Here is a 15,691-nt window from a genome sequence, read left to right as displayed (position 1 = left end):
TCATGAGAGATACAGAGAGGAGAGACATGGGCAGACAGAGAAGCAGGCTCCATGCAGGGAGCCTGATGGGAGACTCGATCCTGAGACTCCAGGATCATGCCCTGAGCCGAAGGCAGACACGCTTAACCACTGAGCCACCCACACATCCCCCATTGAGTTTTTAATGAAGAGTTTTTGAACATTGGAAACTCTGGACATAAAAAAATAAATTATTCCTCATAGGAATAGGCTCATAGTTTAGTAGGGAGACCCAAACAAAATAATAAATTATCTGGGAAATATTTTTAATTGTCCCAAATTCTGGTAAACTTAAGCAGAAAGAAAGTTTTCAAATGATAACAGCTCACGACTCTCTGGGAGATGAAGAAAGCCCTATTTGAGTCTTTGAACCCAGGAATGATGCTCAATATCATGCAACATCACTGGCCCCTGGTGTTAGAGCCCCCACCAATGGAGAATGTGACTGTCACAACTGTGACTGTCACAACTGCCATCACCAGAACAGATGTCTCTGCCTCTGTGCCCCTAGCATCTGAATCAAAATCTGGTGTTGATGTATCTGATTAATGGAAAGACTTTTATAGGCAGAAGGGAATGGGACAAGGAAGTTATACTAGCAAAAAGCAGATTGATTGTGGCAGAGTCACCTTCCTTTAGGGGATACAAGGGTCTGGCAGGCAGATTACCTCAGTAATGTTGACCAGAGAATTCCTGACTGACTGCTTTAAGATTCGATTCCTGGGAAAGGCTGAAACTATAAAGTAGGTATTAAGTCTCAGCTTGGTGGCATGAGGCATAGTATAAATGACCCCATTTGAGGCTTTTTGTCTCTTTTTTTTTTAACAGTCATTAGAGGAAATGTGATTGGACCAGATGTTTGAGAGCTTTGTTTTACCACATTCAGGATTTTAACTTTACTCTGGATTGCCACTGAATGAAGGATTTAAACAGAGGAGTAACCTGGTCAGTTTTGCATATTTGATCCCCCTGATAGCCATGGGTGGATATACTTAAGAAAAACAACACAGGAAGCAGGGATACTTATGCCATTAGATTTATGAGATAAGGGATGAGGGTAAAGAAATAAAACCTGAAGGGCCTGGTGGCGGATGTGGTCTGAGAAGAAAAGGAAAAGTTGAATGATGCCCAGAGTTTTCATTTGGTAGGACTGAGTGGATAATGAAGTCATCACTGGAGGTAGGAAAGAGGAAAAATCTTTTGAGTGGAGGGAGTAGAAGTGTCTGCCAAAGTAGAGTGAATTGAGTGCCAGATGCCTGAAGGATATCCAGGTGAGACTATCTATAGGCAGATGAGAATCAGAGAAACTGGAAGGTCAGGAACCCAAACGTAGGATTATCTTAATCCTTCAGGGGCAAGTGAAAGTAGGAAAGAACATTCATAATATAAGTGTCCCAGAGTAGGGATTCAGTTAGCCAGGGTCTGGGCCAACAAGATTTGGAATGGGAGGAGTCATCACCAAAGTTTTGAATCCAGGCTGGTTCTGGTTCCCACCACCTTCACTGGATGTTAGTCATCACTTCTGAGAAAAGAATGACCTTTACCTTCTCTTTATCTGCATCAGTAGGAGTAGTTAGGTCCAAACCCTCTCCCATTAAAAGAAAAATCATTGGACCAAATCAGCAAATTGGTTTCTGGTTCTGGCTCTGCCAGAAATATCCATGTTTTGACTTAGATATTATAATTTTTCTTAGGCATGTGCTTATCTGAAAGCACTTTAATTGGATGATCTCCAAGGGTTCTATCAGTTGGGTTAGTCAGGAGACAGAAACCATACATTATTTTAATAGTACCATATAAAGAATTAAGTGGGCATTGAAGAAAGGGCCAGAGGAAAATAAGTATCAGAGCTAGCACCTTCCAGAAGCAACTGCCCCCATTAGGGCTAAGAGAACAAAGAGAGAAAGAGAGAGAGTTCTGCATTTCAACAAAACATAGGAGGTGCCCCACAGAGCTAAAACCCAGGCTTCTGGGAAGGTGTGCTGCTAGTGTCTCTGAGGAGCATGATGACCCTGGTTTCAGGAACACTGTACAAACTGAGATCCGTGCTGCTGCCTGTAGGACCTTTGCTGGAGACAACTTTCTTAGGGTGATGCTGATGGGAACAGAGCAAATAGGAAAAATCCCTTCCTCATCCAGTCTTGCAGCTATTATATGCTTCCTGCAGGAAGTTTCAGCCTCTGAGCATCTAATAGCTAAAAAGATGAATATAATAAATATAATAAAATATATATTATACAATATATAAATATAATTTCATCACTGAAATGGAATTAAATACTGAACCCAAAGTAATGTGAAACAAAAAACCTTGGAAAATGATTATCAAAGCTTAGGGTCACTTCTGAAACCTGAAGACTTTGACCTTTGTTGACAATACAGGATGCCAAGATAAGAGATAAAGCCAACGCCTGTCAGGATGGACAGTATAATAGGAGACCCTGTGTTAAACCTGGACCCAGAAGGTAGATAAACCTATATTTGTAGTATATAGGTAGATAAGGAATAAACCCTGCCATGCAGGAGTCAACAAGGCAACGTGTCTATCTCCAACTTGACACTATGTCAAGGGGAGGAATCTCCCTTCAGAATTTGTAAACCACAAGTTGGTTCTTATCCAAAATTATGGTCTGAAGTCATGCTAACTGTATGGTTTGAAACTCCTAGTGGAGAATTTAATTCAAATTGGTTCTGGTTAATGCCTCGGAGTGACAGGCAAAAGCCTTCCCAGTTCCATTTAGGAGAGCTCAGGTTCAACTCAGTATTTTACCTGTGAGCATTCTTTGAAGGCTAAGGAGAGTGAGCAGCTTAGTTAAAATTCACAAGGCATACAAAGAAATAAAGCACCATGAATAAGAATAGCAGACACCTCAGTAGCAACCAGGGAAACATAAAACCTCAATGAGATACCAATTCATACTCATCAGATTGACAAAAAGTGTATTAAATTGGCATTACTAAGTTGGCATTACCTAGTATATACATGTAAACAGGTACATACACCCCATTCCTACATTATATCCCTAAAGAAATTCTTACACATATATCTCAGAAGTTATCAGAATGTTCCTAGCAGTATTATACATAATAGGAGAAAAAAAAAAACCCTAGAAATAACCCTACTGACCAACATTAAAATGGACATATTATGACATATTCACACACTGCCATACCGCAGAAGTGCAGAATGAACCAGCCTCACTACATGCATCAACATGGAAAAATCTCAAAAATAATATTGAAAAAAAGCCATAGAAAAACATGTCAAGTATGTCAGGCCAGTTACATAAATTAAAAAAGGTATATCTTGTTTAAGGGTACATACCAAGTAGTAAAACTAAAATGAAAAGCAGGAGGATATCATTATCACAAAATTCAGGTTAGTAGTTATCTCTGGGAAGGTAAGTATGAAGGAGATAAAATTTAAGTGGGATCATCAAAGCGAGATTGGGGGTGGTCCGCTGTAGCTGGATATAACATAATCCTTCTTCAAAAATGTATATTTTACAAACTTCTGTGTAGTATCTCTCACAAAAAATAAGGAATGATCTTATAGTCCTTTTCCAGCCCATGGGACCTACTGTCAGAACGATGTGCTGTTCACATTTTCAATGCCAGCTTCTTTGGCCATCAAATAAAAGGGGCCCGAATTTCTCAGCAGTTCTTGAGGGCTGCCATACTCTACAATCTTCCCATTGTCTAGGACTATTATCCTGAAACAAAGGAGAAAGAAATGTCTTAGCAGCATCTAAAATCTTGGCATTTATAAGAACAACCAGGACTAAGTCATGGTATATTCATTGATAAGAGGCTACAAAGCAGTGAGAATGAATGAACCATGGCTGTCTGCATGAACATATATAATGCTAAAGAGTCAAGCAGTAGAAGAATATATATAGTATAAGTCCATTTACAGAAGTTTTTTTACAAATATATATTGTTTAAGGGAGCCTATTCTCTCCAAACAGGTTCCAAGATTACTGGTGTTACCCCCATTTTTAATGTAATATGTCAGAGTTGGAAGAAGTAGAAAGCTTCTAGTCAGAAGTCAGAAAGCTTCTTGCTCGGGAACAGCTGTTGAGAACAGCTGTTGAGCTGTTGAGTAGTTGAGAAGATCTCTGGTTAATATCAGCCTCTCATAGCTCAGGCCGCCACCTCCCCAAACTCAGTTAATAAGTAAACACACAATTGCCCATTTTACCCTCAAGTCCAGTTCCCTTAACTGAGTTGGCTTTCATTAACTTCATGTTTAATTTTGGACAAATTACTTGAATTCTCGGTTTCCTCATCAGTAAAATGAGGGTGGTTCAACCTTTAGCTGTAGATATCCTACGGCCAGTGCTATTAGTGTTGTTCAAGGGCTTGGTCCCATCTGTCAAGCTGTCCCCCACACTCACTTGTCACTGTCCATGATGGTGTGTAGCCTGTGAGCAATGGTGATAGTCGTGCAGTGGGAGAACTCCTTTTGGATGGTCATCTGGATGAGGTGATCGGTCTCTAGGTCCACCGCAGCAGTGGCCTCATCCATGATCAGAATCTTGGATTTCCGAAGCAGAGCCCTGGCCAGGCACAGTAGCTGCCTCTGCCCTATGCTGCAGCCCAATGGAGCAAAATGAGTATTAGCCTCTGAAGAACCAAGGCATAACACATGGGATGGGGTATGTATGCACACGCATGTGCACTTCTCATGTTCTAAACCAGACTTTTGAAATCCCTACTCAATTCCCTCAGAATGAACACCTAACAGGAAAGGCTAAGACAATGTTTTCTAAACTCTCGTCTACCACAGGTTAATTTTAAAATTCATGTATCTGGGCCCCACTCTTCCCAAGCATAATGGGGAGGACCCTAGGGATGTATATTTTTAATAAGTACCCCAGGCAATTTTTATGTTTAATGAGTTTGGAAAACCCTAGCCTGGAAACAGTTCTTTGCATCACTAGGTGATATTCCAGCACATCAATAGCAATTTTAAAATAAGATGGGATGGCACCAAGTTCACCACAGCAGTATTTGACCTGACACCATTAATATAGGGTGACACTGCATCAGAATGCCCCAGTGGTATTTCTTAGGGGCCTTAGCAAACCCATTCATTATTTTAATGTGTAATTCTAGTCTAAAGGCTAATTATTTGTTCAAGGCCTTCTGCCTTGATTAGAGACATAGCTATCTAATGAACATGATGTCTTGGTGTGAGATGCAATGTATGTGGAATTCGAATATGCTTGTAAAATGCAAATAGCTTTAATTTGCTAAAAGCCAGTAATGAAGGCTGGACCTCTTACATAAAGAAGCTTTGGGAAATGATGTGAAGGAAATATTCGGGAATCTGCTAATTGCTCTCTCCTGCTGTGGCCATTAGGGAACATATTAAACAGAGGGTGGCTAAAGTTCTGTAATTCTCTGTAAGAAAATTTCTGTAGGAGATGAGAAGTCACCCATGATGAAATTCCAGTTTTCTTTTGTAATATAAGAACAGAGACCCTGCAAAACTGTACTTAAGTTGAACCGAACTCTGGCCTGGCTCTGTCCAGCTGTTGCCAAGGTGCTGGTCTGGCTTTCAACTGCTGTCTCTCTCTGAATGACCTGTCTCCCATCACTCACCAGAGAAATGCAAGCTTCAACACCCCCAACCCAGGTCTGAAATCAAGGGCCTGGTCATGCCAATTTAGGTGTCTCCCAGCATGGACAGAAAAAGATGGTAGGATTTGTGGTTCTCACAAGCCAGAAGTGTCAAGGCCCCCATATCACATACTGCCAGAAGGGCCCACACAACCCCTCACACATCTATGCATTCACTACATGACATTATTTTGTATACAATCAATACATATTTGTGGACCGAATGGACTTTTCCATATACCTAAAGACACACTTAAGTCCTGCTAGTTCCTAGATCTGTTGCTAAGAGAAAACAAATGATGGCATTCTATACCAAGGCTTACAAGTGTTCCCTGGGACAGGGACCAGGGCCCCTGAATCAACGGGTCCATCTCCCCCAAGTGATTCTAGTGTGTAGCCTGATTAAGAATCAGTGCTCTAGGAAGCACTTCTTAAGCTTTAATGTACACATACATCACCTGAGAAGCTTCCCAAAATGTGGATTCTGATGAGTAGGTCTAGAATCAGAATGCATTTATAACAAGTTCCCAAGGGAAGCCAGGGTTGTTGGGCTTCCCTTCTGTTCTGAGCTTCATCAGCTCATGGTCCATACCCTGTCTACCCCTCTGAAGGTCCTCAGGCTTGGAGTAATTCTATACCACATACTACCTAGCACAAGTAACAGAGCAGTAGTCTCCCCCCCTCCCACCTCCTCCCACTGCCTGTGAGGGAAGGTGGGTTATGAAACATTACCTAAGGTTGTCACCAGCCTCTGCCACTTCGTGGGACAACCCCAGTTGCAGGCCAGCCACAAATGATTTGAGGTGAGCCAGCTCCAAGGCCTTCCAAATCTCCTCATCTGAGTAGTGGTTAAAAGGGTCTAGATTCATCCTCAGGCTTCCAGAGAACAGGATGGGATCCTGCAAGTCAAGAGAGGGCTAGTGAGGCTAATGGCAAAAAGGGGTCTGGCAGGTTTTTGTGGCCAGGACAAAGCAGATGTCAGGACTGGCCTGAGATGCAAAGCTAGTTAGTGGTCAAGCTCTTGCAAAGTTTCCTCACTGCAGACTAGTGGAGCTGCCACAGGATTGAGAGGAGTTCTTGTTTTTTTTTTTTTTTTCATTTTGAGATTCATTTATGGATTTCCAAATTTGCCTCTGCATCTCTTAAGAAGGTAAGAGGAATATTCCACATCCCCTAGTGGAAACTCATGGTGTGGAAGTGGAGCAATCAGCAGGTGGGCAGGGGAAGAGACAGTACAAAGAATTTATTAAGCTTTTGAAGAAGCTGGAGAAAAGATTACATCAAACAGCAAACACCAGACAAACCAAAACCACCACCAGAGACTTGGCTACAAGAACAAAGGAGGAATGGTTCTGATAAAGACCCACATACTGCATCCCCCCAGCCCCCCCCCCCCCCCCCCCCCCACCAGCCGATAAGCCTCCAAGGCTTATTTGGTAGGGTCCAGAGAGGAAGCCAAAGGGAAGCCTTTTTTGCTGATGCACTAAACGTTTGCTGGCAAAAACCTGCAGCAAATTCCCTCCCCTATCTTTTAACCATATCAAATGGGGGGAGTATAAAGCTTAATGGTTTCAAGCTTCAGCGGCAAAACTGCTAATGTTGATTGCAAAGGTCTTGCAAATCTAGGATGGGCTATAGAAATGCTAAATAATCATCTGCTCTATTTGACTTCTGTTATGTTGCTGCCACCTAGTGGTTAGATACCGGCAGTCACACAAGCACATTACCACAAAATGCCAGTTATTTTTGTAGGTTCTGGAGAGAATGTGTCTTAGGGAACTAGCTTAGGTGTCCTGCGTAGACTGCAGAAATGACATTGTTAATTGAATGTATATCAAGAAGATGCATGTTTCCTGCTGCATGCGCAGAGTAAGTTCTAGAGCTCACCTGGGGGATGATGGTCAATTTTTCTCGGAGGTCATGGAGCCCAATGGAAGCAATATCTACCCCATCAATGATGATCTGACCACCTGCAGCCTCTAGGATTCTGAAGAGGCCATTTGTCAAGGATGACTTCCCAGCTCCTGTTCTGCCCACCACACCAATCTGTAAATACAGTTTCTTGCACATTAGTTCACCATGGACTTCTCTGGGGGAAAAAATTTAGCCTGGGGCTTTCATAATCCCAGATGGAAAGAGGCAGTGATTGGCTACCTCATCTTTAAGTTATTTAACTGATTTTGGTTTTGGTGGGGAGGGGAAAGTGCCCAGATGTCAGAAAAAGATGCCTTCTCATTCTACCTTCTCAATTGTTGGTTGCTCAGAACTACAATGACCATTGGAAATGGACATATCAGCAGCTGTTGCTATAATTTTGACTGGATATTATAGGTTTTTGAAAAAAAATCTTTGTTTAGAAGTAAGGAAAACAGAAGGATCGGGCCTCACATCAGTTGAGAACCTCATCAGCTGGACCTCAGTATCCTTACCCAGACTTTTTATTTTTTTACATTTTTTACATTTTTTTACATTTCTACATTTTTATATCAGATCCCAAGTCCTAAGAGAACAGAAACACCAGAGGAAGGTGCAGGACTTTGCAGACCAGAGAACTAAGTCATTCTGTCTGTTGGGACCACCTCCGTATCGCTGTTCTCCCCGTTCCCTCCCCAGGGTGGCTGCTTCCAGACTTCTCTGCATGTCATGGCCCTTACAGGAAATGAACCCCCATCAGCCAGAGGAGAAGATAGTGCTGCCACTGTGCGAGCACCAGTGAGTCTGTTAGAGCCCTTGTGGATATCCTGCCCTCCGCTGGTGGCACTGTGTCCCTACACCTTCCCAGGGCAGAAGAAGGGCCCTGACTCTCTCACTCCCCGCAATGATGAAAGCAGAGTCCAGCTGCTTTCCACCTCTATGTCCAACTGTGTTCTTATCACAAGGACCCACATTCAGGCCTTCCTTCAGATCCACCTACCTTCTCCATGCTCCTAATATCACAAGTGATCCCTCTCAGTACAAGATCCAGTTCAGGCCGGTACCGCACTTGGTAGTTGTTAAACCGAATCTCCCCTCTGCTGGGCCAACCTGGGGGAGGTCTCTTATCAGTCACCCAGGGTGCCTGACAAAGAGACAGCAAAAAAGTGCTTTACAGGGTGGCAACTCATTGAATAATCCCAACAGGACTCATGTCACAGACTAGAAGGATAGCAGTGTCCCAGTCACCTGTGTACATCTGCATTGACTAGAATTAATTAGTCTAGTACTTCCATAAGGCTCCTACTCTATTCAATTAAAGAAACCCCATTCCATGATGTTGCTCTGTGGACTTCCAGAACGAAAACACCATTTAACTTGGTGCATTCCAAGACCTGACCTCCCCCCAAACCATTTCCTATTCTAAGTGTCAAGAAATTGGATTGAGTTAGAGTAAGGCAAACTTTAGGAGAACCTTTATGACTCCACATGAAATCTCTAGACAGGGTAAAGAGGCTCTTTTGAAAGAAACTTTTCCCCCCTTGTCTCTAGGTTCTTCTAATTCCTCCTTACCTCATTTTCCACTTTTATGTATTCATTTATTCTTTCAACAGCCACAATGTTGGTCTCTATTTCTGACGTCATCCTCACTAGCCAGTTCAGGGTCTGTGTGATCTACAGAAAAACCAGAAGACTAAGGATCATCTCTGGCTCAGAAACCAACTCAATTAGTCAAACTGTAAGGTCAGTCCAGCATCTACTCTGTACCTAGCACTATGCCAAGCTCTTCAAGAGAGCAAGGAAAAGTATTAGTGACAATCCTCACCTCCTTGGGGGAAGTGATGAGACCAGTGTGTCCAGTGGCTGGAAGACCATTAAGGGCTCAACTGTGTGATGCTCTCATGAAAGACAATATGAGCTTGGAGTGGTTTCCAACTCCATCTAAGCTGGGGTTGGAGAGGCTGGCAGTTGGTAGAGTGGGAACAGGATTCCAATCTCCTGACTAATGCTCTTTGTGGAAGGAGTGGTGGGTGGCATTCTATAAATGAGGAAAGCATAAGGAAAGGCACAGGGTAGGAAAACGCCTTCCAAAAAGCTGCCTCCTCTCTCTACTCTCAATTAACAAGAACCCAACCGTCAGAGTGGAGCATTCACATCGATCCTCCTTAACCCCAATAAACTCCTGCCTAAAATACATCCAACCATCAGTAAGAGATTGTCATGGTCTAGGGCAGTCTAGAGTCTAGGGAATCTCCGGATTACTGCGATGCAAGCTTGTTTCACACATGGACTTAGAACAGGGAGTTTTTTGTTGAGCAAATAGTGGTTAATAAGAGGGAGAGCACAGGATGTTGGAGAGAAGAGTTGCCACTTTGTGTAGGTTGAACCACATGATATTTGAATGTTCTTGGTTTCTTTCAGTCTAATAGTTGTCTTTGCCCGATCTGGTTGAGGTTAAAAAGCCTAAAAATAGGGGTGGGGGGCATGAAAGAGCAGTGGCACAAGGAACTGAGTACCTCTGGTCAACAACAGAGTCCTTTTGGGTGTCCTTCCATGATCGCCTTAAGTCTTATTAATTCGTAATGAACATAGCACCATACAGTACTGACTGGTTAGCTACATAAACCAATATATGGTTTCAAAAGATACCATTAAAGATAGCCAAATGACTCATCAAATGAGTATCATTTAGTGAATATTTATTGTGCCAGCCACAGTCTTGGGCACTAGGAAATAATGTCTAACATGTAATACCCTAGTCATCCTGGGGATGCATTATATAGTTTTATTGGACTCTAGGTTCTTTATTAGAATTAATTCTATTCCGCGATTAAAGAAAAACAAAAATAGGAGAAGATATTCAAAAGACCTTCTGTTACTACTATATTATGGAAAAGAAACTGAAATGCCTGGCTGGCTTAGTTGGTGAAGCATTTGACTCTTGATCTCAGGGTCGTGCGTTCAAGCCCCACATTGGTCATGGAGCCTACTTTAAAAAAATGAAAAGAAACTCATTTATTCTGTTTTGACTAGAATCAAGCAAAGAGGCAAAGAGACTATCAGATTAAATTACATGAATTGCTTTCTTTTTTAAAAGATTTATTCATTTGAAAGGGAAGGGAGAGAGCATGTGCAAGCATATAGGGAGGGGCAGAGGGAGAAGGAGAGAGAATCCCAAGCAGACTCCATGCTGAGCAGCACAGAGCCTGACATGGAGCTCCATCTACCACCCTGAGATCACAACCTGAGCCGAAACCAAGAGTTGGATGCTGGACTAACCATGCCACACAGGCAGCCCAAATTGCTTTCTTAACTCCCAAGGGCAACACAATTTTTGCCCATTTTCCAGATGACACTGGTACCTACTTAGAAAGGTTAAGGAATATGTCCCTAGGTTACACAATTAGTAAGAGACAGAGCCAGAGTTTGAACTTCGGTCTTCCCTAGTCCCTCCATCTAAAAAGGAATGAAGAACACAAACTCCATGGTATACTCTAGACTCAACTTAAGTAGGTTAACTTAATTCCCAACATTCAGACTCACATTAAGTGCATTGGACAGAACAAAGCCCACAGTGTCTCCACTTAGGGTAGCTTTATAAATAACCATCATCAGGGATGAAAAGAAGACAATCAGGTTCCCAATCAGCTCCAGACGAACTGCAAGCCATCTGTAAGGCAACAGAACCGGAGAAAAAGGTGTTACTGATGTTTACCTCCTTACCTTAACCAGCAACTGAGGTGTTCACGGAACATTCTCAGAGGGATTGAGTTAGTAGGCAACAAGATGCCTCAATTTGACAATGCTGTATGTTCCTAAAGTCTTTTAAATTAGATTTTAGAAAATAAACCACATTTTAAAGGTACTAGAGAAGTTTGCTAAACTAAGGGAATCCTATGATTCATTGTCTCCCATACTTGTCAAATCATAAGAATTGTCTGAGGTAATTGTTAAAAATTACCTAAATTCATGCAAGAAAATTCCTGGACTCTTCCCCAGGAGATTGATTCAAGGAGGCTAGGGTAGAGTTTAGAAATTCACATTTTAAAAAAATAAACTCTGCCCCTAATATGGGGCTCAAACACACAACCCCAAGATCAAGTGGCATGCTCTACCAACTGAGCCAGCCAGGCATCCCAGGAATCTGTATTTTTAACAAATGTTCTAAGTGATTTCTTTTGGTTAGGTAGGGCGAACAATGATGAGAATCCATTTGTAAGCTTAGAAAGTAAGCACTACATGAAGGTTCAATGTACTCTGATTTCATTATTTTATTTTTTCTTTCTTGGAAAGTATCTAATAAAGTATCTTTACAATCAGAGCCCAGAACTCTCCACGTTTCCAGATAATACTGAGCATCATTAGTCTGCCCTTGACACTTCAAGACAATGTGGAAGCCACTCAAGAATTTTCACTTCCTGAGAAAGACCTTCCTCCTTCAAGGATGTACCACTTCTTGCCAAGGTCTAATAATGCTTCAGAAATGAAGAATGCTCACCCTACTCAGGGATTCAACTCATAGGATATGAGCTTTCCATTTCTGTCATCACTAGTTTTACCTAAAAATTCCATCGTTTCCTCCCTCAACCTTGGTTTCTTTTGCCACCCTACAAAGAGCATCCTGCCTATGGAGAATATCACATCCATTCAGGGAAAGTCAACTACAAATGTCCAGTTCACCCAGCATTTGTTCAGTACTTGGGATACCAAATGCTTATAGATGTCATTTGACTTCCACCATAACTCTATGATACGGACTATGTTCTAGTCATTGTAAAAACAAACAAAAACTGAGATTTTTTCCTTAGAAGGTCAAGGCATTTTGCATAGCTTGGTATATAGCAGAGTAGGCAAAGGACCCAGTCTCTGACTCCAAAGTCCATACTTTCTTCTATTTACATGACAGGCATGTTTGGCCACAGTGAAATTCACATCACTGGTACACCTGCCCTCCTACAGCTAATGTCAACCATGTAGAACCCCAAGGCACATTTTTGGGTAAATACCCAGAAGCAACCTCACCTGTTGGAGACAATCCAGGAAAAGACACATTTCTGGTTGGTGTCAATCCCCACTTCATTGTGTTTCAGAAATCTTTGCTGATGCTCAAAGGCACGGATGACGGACAAACCTGACACTGTCTCACTGAAGTGAGAGTAAATTGGGGACCTGGTGACAGAGTCTAGACGTTTCAGCTGGCGGGAAGTAGCCACATAAAATATCTGGACCCCAAAAGTAAAGAGTTAGTCATATAATTATGTCATATATGTGATATCTCCTCCTGCCCCAGCATCCTTCACCTTGATGGCCACAGTCCACATCTGAACGGGACAGAAGCCTCCAGCCTCACCTCTGGCTAGAGCAATGATGAGAGAGGCCCAAAGGAAGAGGGTGGTGGGGAACAGAAGACAATGAAAGTGAGGAGATTATAACCACATGAGAAATTTTGTCAGCCAAATCCATATTCTCCCAAGAATCTGCATATATTGTCCAACCAATGGTTTTTGTAGCAGCTAGAAAAATGGTCTCCAAATGGATTTTGTAAATTGCAGCTGGGACCCAAGGGGCGTGGAAAGTAAAGATGGGTAGGAAGTGGCCAGAGAAACATATCCTGAGGTTTAAATAAAAATTGAACAGAGTCAAGTAAGTGACCAAACCGTGCTTCAATGGTGTGTGAAGATAAAGATAGTTCTGGAAATGTGTGGAATGTTGAGGGTCTAAGAACTAGAACTAAATGTAATAGAGTGTGCAGATGGACTTTGAGACAAGGGTTGAAGGATGAGGTTCAGTGGAATGAGCTTCTTTGGTGCTACTAGTTTCTGTGAGGATTTGTTGAAACCAGGAAAAAGCTGGGGACTTGAGAATCAGAATTCAAAATGTTATACCTGGAAGTCTCCTTAAATATCCTGCTTCTTATTAGTTGGTTTGTTATTAACAGCTGAGAGGTTATTATTGAGATAACAATATGCCTGAGGAACTTAACACAAATACCAGGGGGTGTCACCTTACCATAGGCCACAAGGTTGCCCCTGATCACAAGTTTTTCAGAATTGTTTTTCCAAGGTGAACAGTTCATGCCTTAAGAATTATCTCCGTAGCTCCTCTCAACAGTTTTTAATATGAGCATGGAGTCCCTTCCACTAGCTCTAGTTTTTCTGTGAGTCTTGGCTTTCAAGCTCCCTGTTCCCTTAAGGGTATATTGGCATTGAGCCTAAGTGATCCATAGACGCTCCAGTAAAACTAGAACTGCCCTGAAGTGAAAAGAGATCTAGCTCCTGCCAAGAGACATCTCCCAGCAGATAAGCCTAAGCCAATCAAGGAAGCAGCATAGCACAACCTTTCTAGAAGGAACCAATGACCTAACCATTATGGGGAATCTTACAGAACTTCAAGACTGTCCAGAGCCAACCTCAGGTAGTCTTGGATCCAAACATAAATCTGCCCCATGTAAGCTTCAGGGGGGCAGCAGCTAAGGTGAGATTTGCTATGAACCATATATCAATTGGTGCTGACACTTGAGCTTCAGATAGCAGTCTATGGGCTCCTAGGTATATCAATATAAGACTAAATGACAAAGATTCTGGAGAGGACTGAGTGACTAGTAATAAACAAAAGAGAAGGTTCTCAGGAAGGAGACAGGGCTTTTGTAAGTAGGGAGGAAAGGAGACCAAGCTATTTCCAAACCTACCTGAATAGACACATAAATAATGCCAAGAGGAATGATGACGATGATGAAGACTGGAGTGGCCGTGCAGATCATGACAAGAGTGCTGATTATTCCCAGGAAACACAATATCCAGCTGCGCAAGGATTGGGGGAGGGTGTCATCCACTGTGGAAATATCCTAGGAACACATAATTAGAAGACTGGTATACTAATGGATTCCTATGCCATTTTCCATCTTCCTGATTCCAGCAGGGAATTTGTTTGGGTCTGGGCTCCCAGTGACTCCCTCATTTAATCATTTCATGGTATTCATTGGCAATACACTCTTCTGCTCCTCCCAATAACCAATCTCGTTTCTGTAATTTCTTCATCTAAACAGAAATGGAAGTCACCTTCCACCTTCACCTTTTTCAATAGACTTGGTAAAGGTTTGCACTCTCTCAGTGAGATTCTCATGTGTCAAAGTTATTAGACCACTCATAGGGCAGCCCCGGTGGCTCAGCGGTTAGCCCCGCCTTCAGCCCAGGGTGTGATCCCAGAGTCCTGGGATGGAGTCCTACATGGGGCTCCCTGCATGGAGCCTGCTTCTCCCTCTGCCTGTGTCTCTGCCTCTCTCTCTCTCTCTTCCATGAATAAATAAATAAAATCTTTAAAAATAATAAACCACTCATAACATTGCAAGCTAATAGAGCCTTACAGGTAAATCTTCCTATAACCAAGTCAATTCAATTAATCTAACTGTGCACAGGTCCTAATTCTACTGAGTACCTAAATAGAACCTGGTACACAACTAGGATTCAATTTGTTTGAAGCCCTGACATCCACCCTTGACTGAGGAACCATCCTCTACTTGGGAAGTTGTTTTCTCTGTTGAGCATAGAGCTTCAAGTAAAGTGGGAAGTGGAGTTTGAATGTGACTCTTGCCTAGCTAGTGTTCTAACCACATAAACCGGAGGTGAAAAATGGGTCTTACTGCCATATAAGTTTCATGTCATGCTGAATAAATGAATAAACAAGCAAATGAATAAATGGATGAGTGAATGGATAATAGTTTAGTATACTTAGGAAGCCTGACTTAAACTTTGGGTTTCCCTTACCTGATTATTTCTTAGATTATGCTGATTCTAGAGTTAATAATATGTGAGTATCAAGGTGAGTTCAAAATATCTCTGGAGTGTCCCAAACTGGGTAAGGGATAACAGTTTCCCAAGAGAGTCCGGAATGACTCCTGACCTGAGTCTAATTTGCCTTCCCAAAGTCATAGCAGAATGCAAATAACTATATATCCAGGATTTGTAGAAAAAAGAAATCCTCACCAGCTATCAGGTCATTATACTTTACTTTTGGCCCTTACCTGGCACAGATTCTCCATCTTTCTTTCTTCCACCCCCTCCCTTCACCTCTTAAGGGTTCAGCCATCAATCCTAGAGGATTCTAAATCAAACTCTCCTATATAGGTGTGAGCCAC

The 15,691-nt window shown here is 42.2% G+C and overlaps 1 protein-coding gene across 2 annotated transcripts in view; it reads right to left on the bottom strand.

The window, feature by feature from the left end:
• Positions 1-2,941: 2,941 nt before the first annotated feature.
• Positions 2,942-15,691, bottom strand: part of ABCC2 (ATP binding cassette subfamily C member 2) — a 63,247-nt gene continuing 50,497 nt past the window's right edge. For both annotated transcript variants that reach the window (XM_025991919.2, XM_072739753.1), the window contains 9 exons: positions 14,246-14,401; positions 12,580-12,779; positions 11,101-11,227; positions 9,130-9,231; positions 8,558-8,701; positions 7,531-7,689; positions 6,376-6,542; positions 4,416-4,610; positions 2,942-3,731 (listed from right to left, as the gene is read on the bottom strand). In XM_025991919.2, the coding sequence (XP_025847704.1) occupies positions 3,602-3,731; positions 4,416-4,610; positions 6,376-6,542; positions 7,531-7,689; positions 8,558-8,701; positions 9,130-9,231; positions 11,101-11,227; positions 12,580-12,779; positions 14,246-14,401 (1,380 nt within the window). In that variant the 3' untranslated portion in view covers positions 2,942-3,601. The remainder of the gene's footprint in view (positions 3,732-4,415; positions 4,611-6,375; positions 6,543-7,530; positions 7,690-8,557; positions 8,702-9,129; positions 9,232-11,100; positions 11,228-12,579; positions 12,780-14,245; positions 14,402-15,691) is intronic.

This window comes from Vulpes vulpes, chromosome 15 (assembly GCF_048418805.1).
Source record: "Vulpes vulpes isolate BD-2025 chromosome 15, VulVul3, whole genome shotgun sequence".
NCBI classification, from domain to species: domain Eukaryota; kingdom Metazoa; phylum Chordata; class Mammalia; order Carnivora; family Canidae; genus Vulpes; species Vulpes vulpes.
The sequence above is the reverse complement of the archived record's forward strand: the minus strand, read 5'-3'. Positions and strand labels throughout refer to the sequence as shown.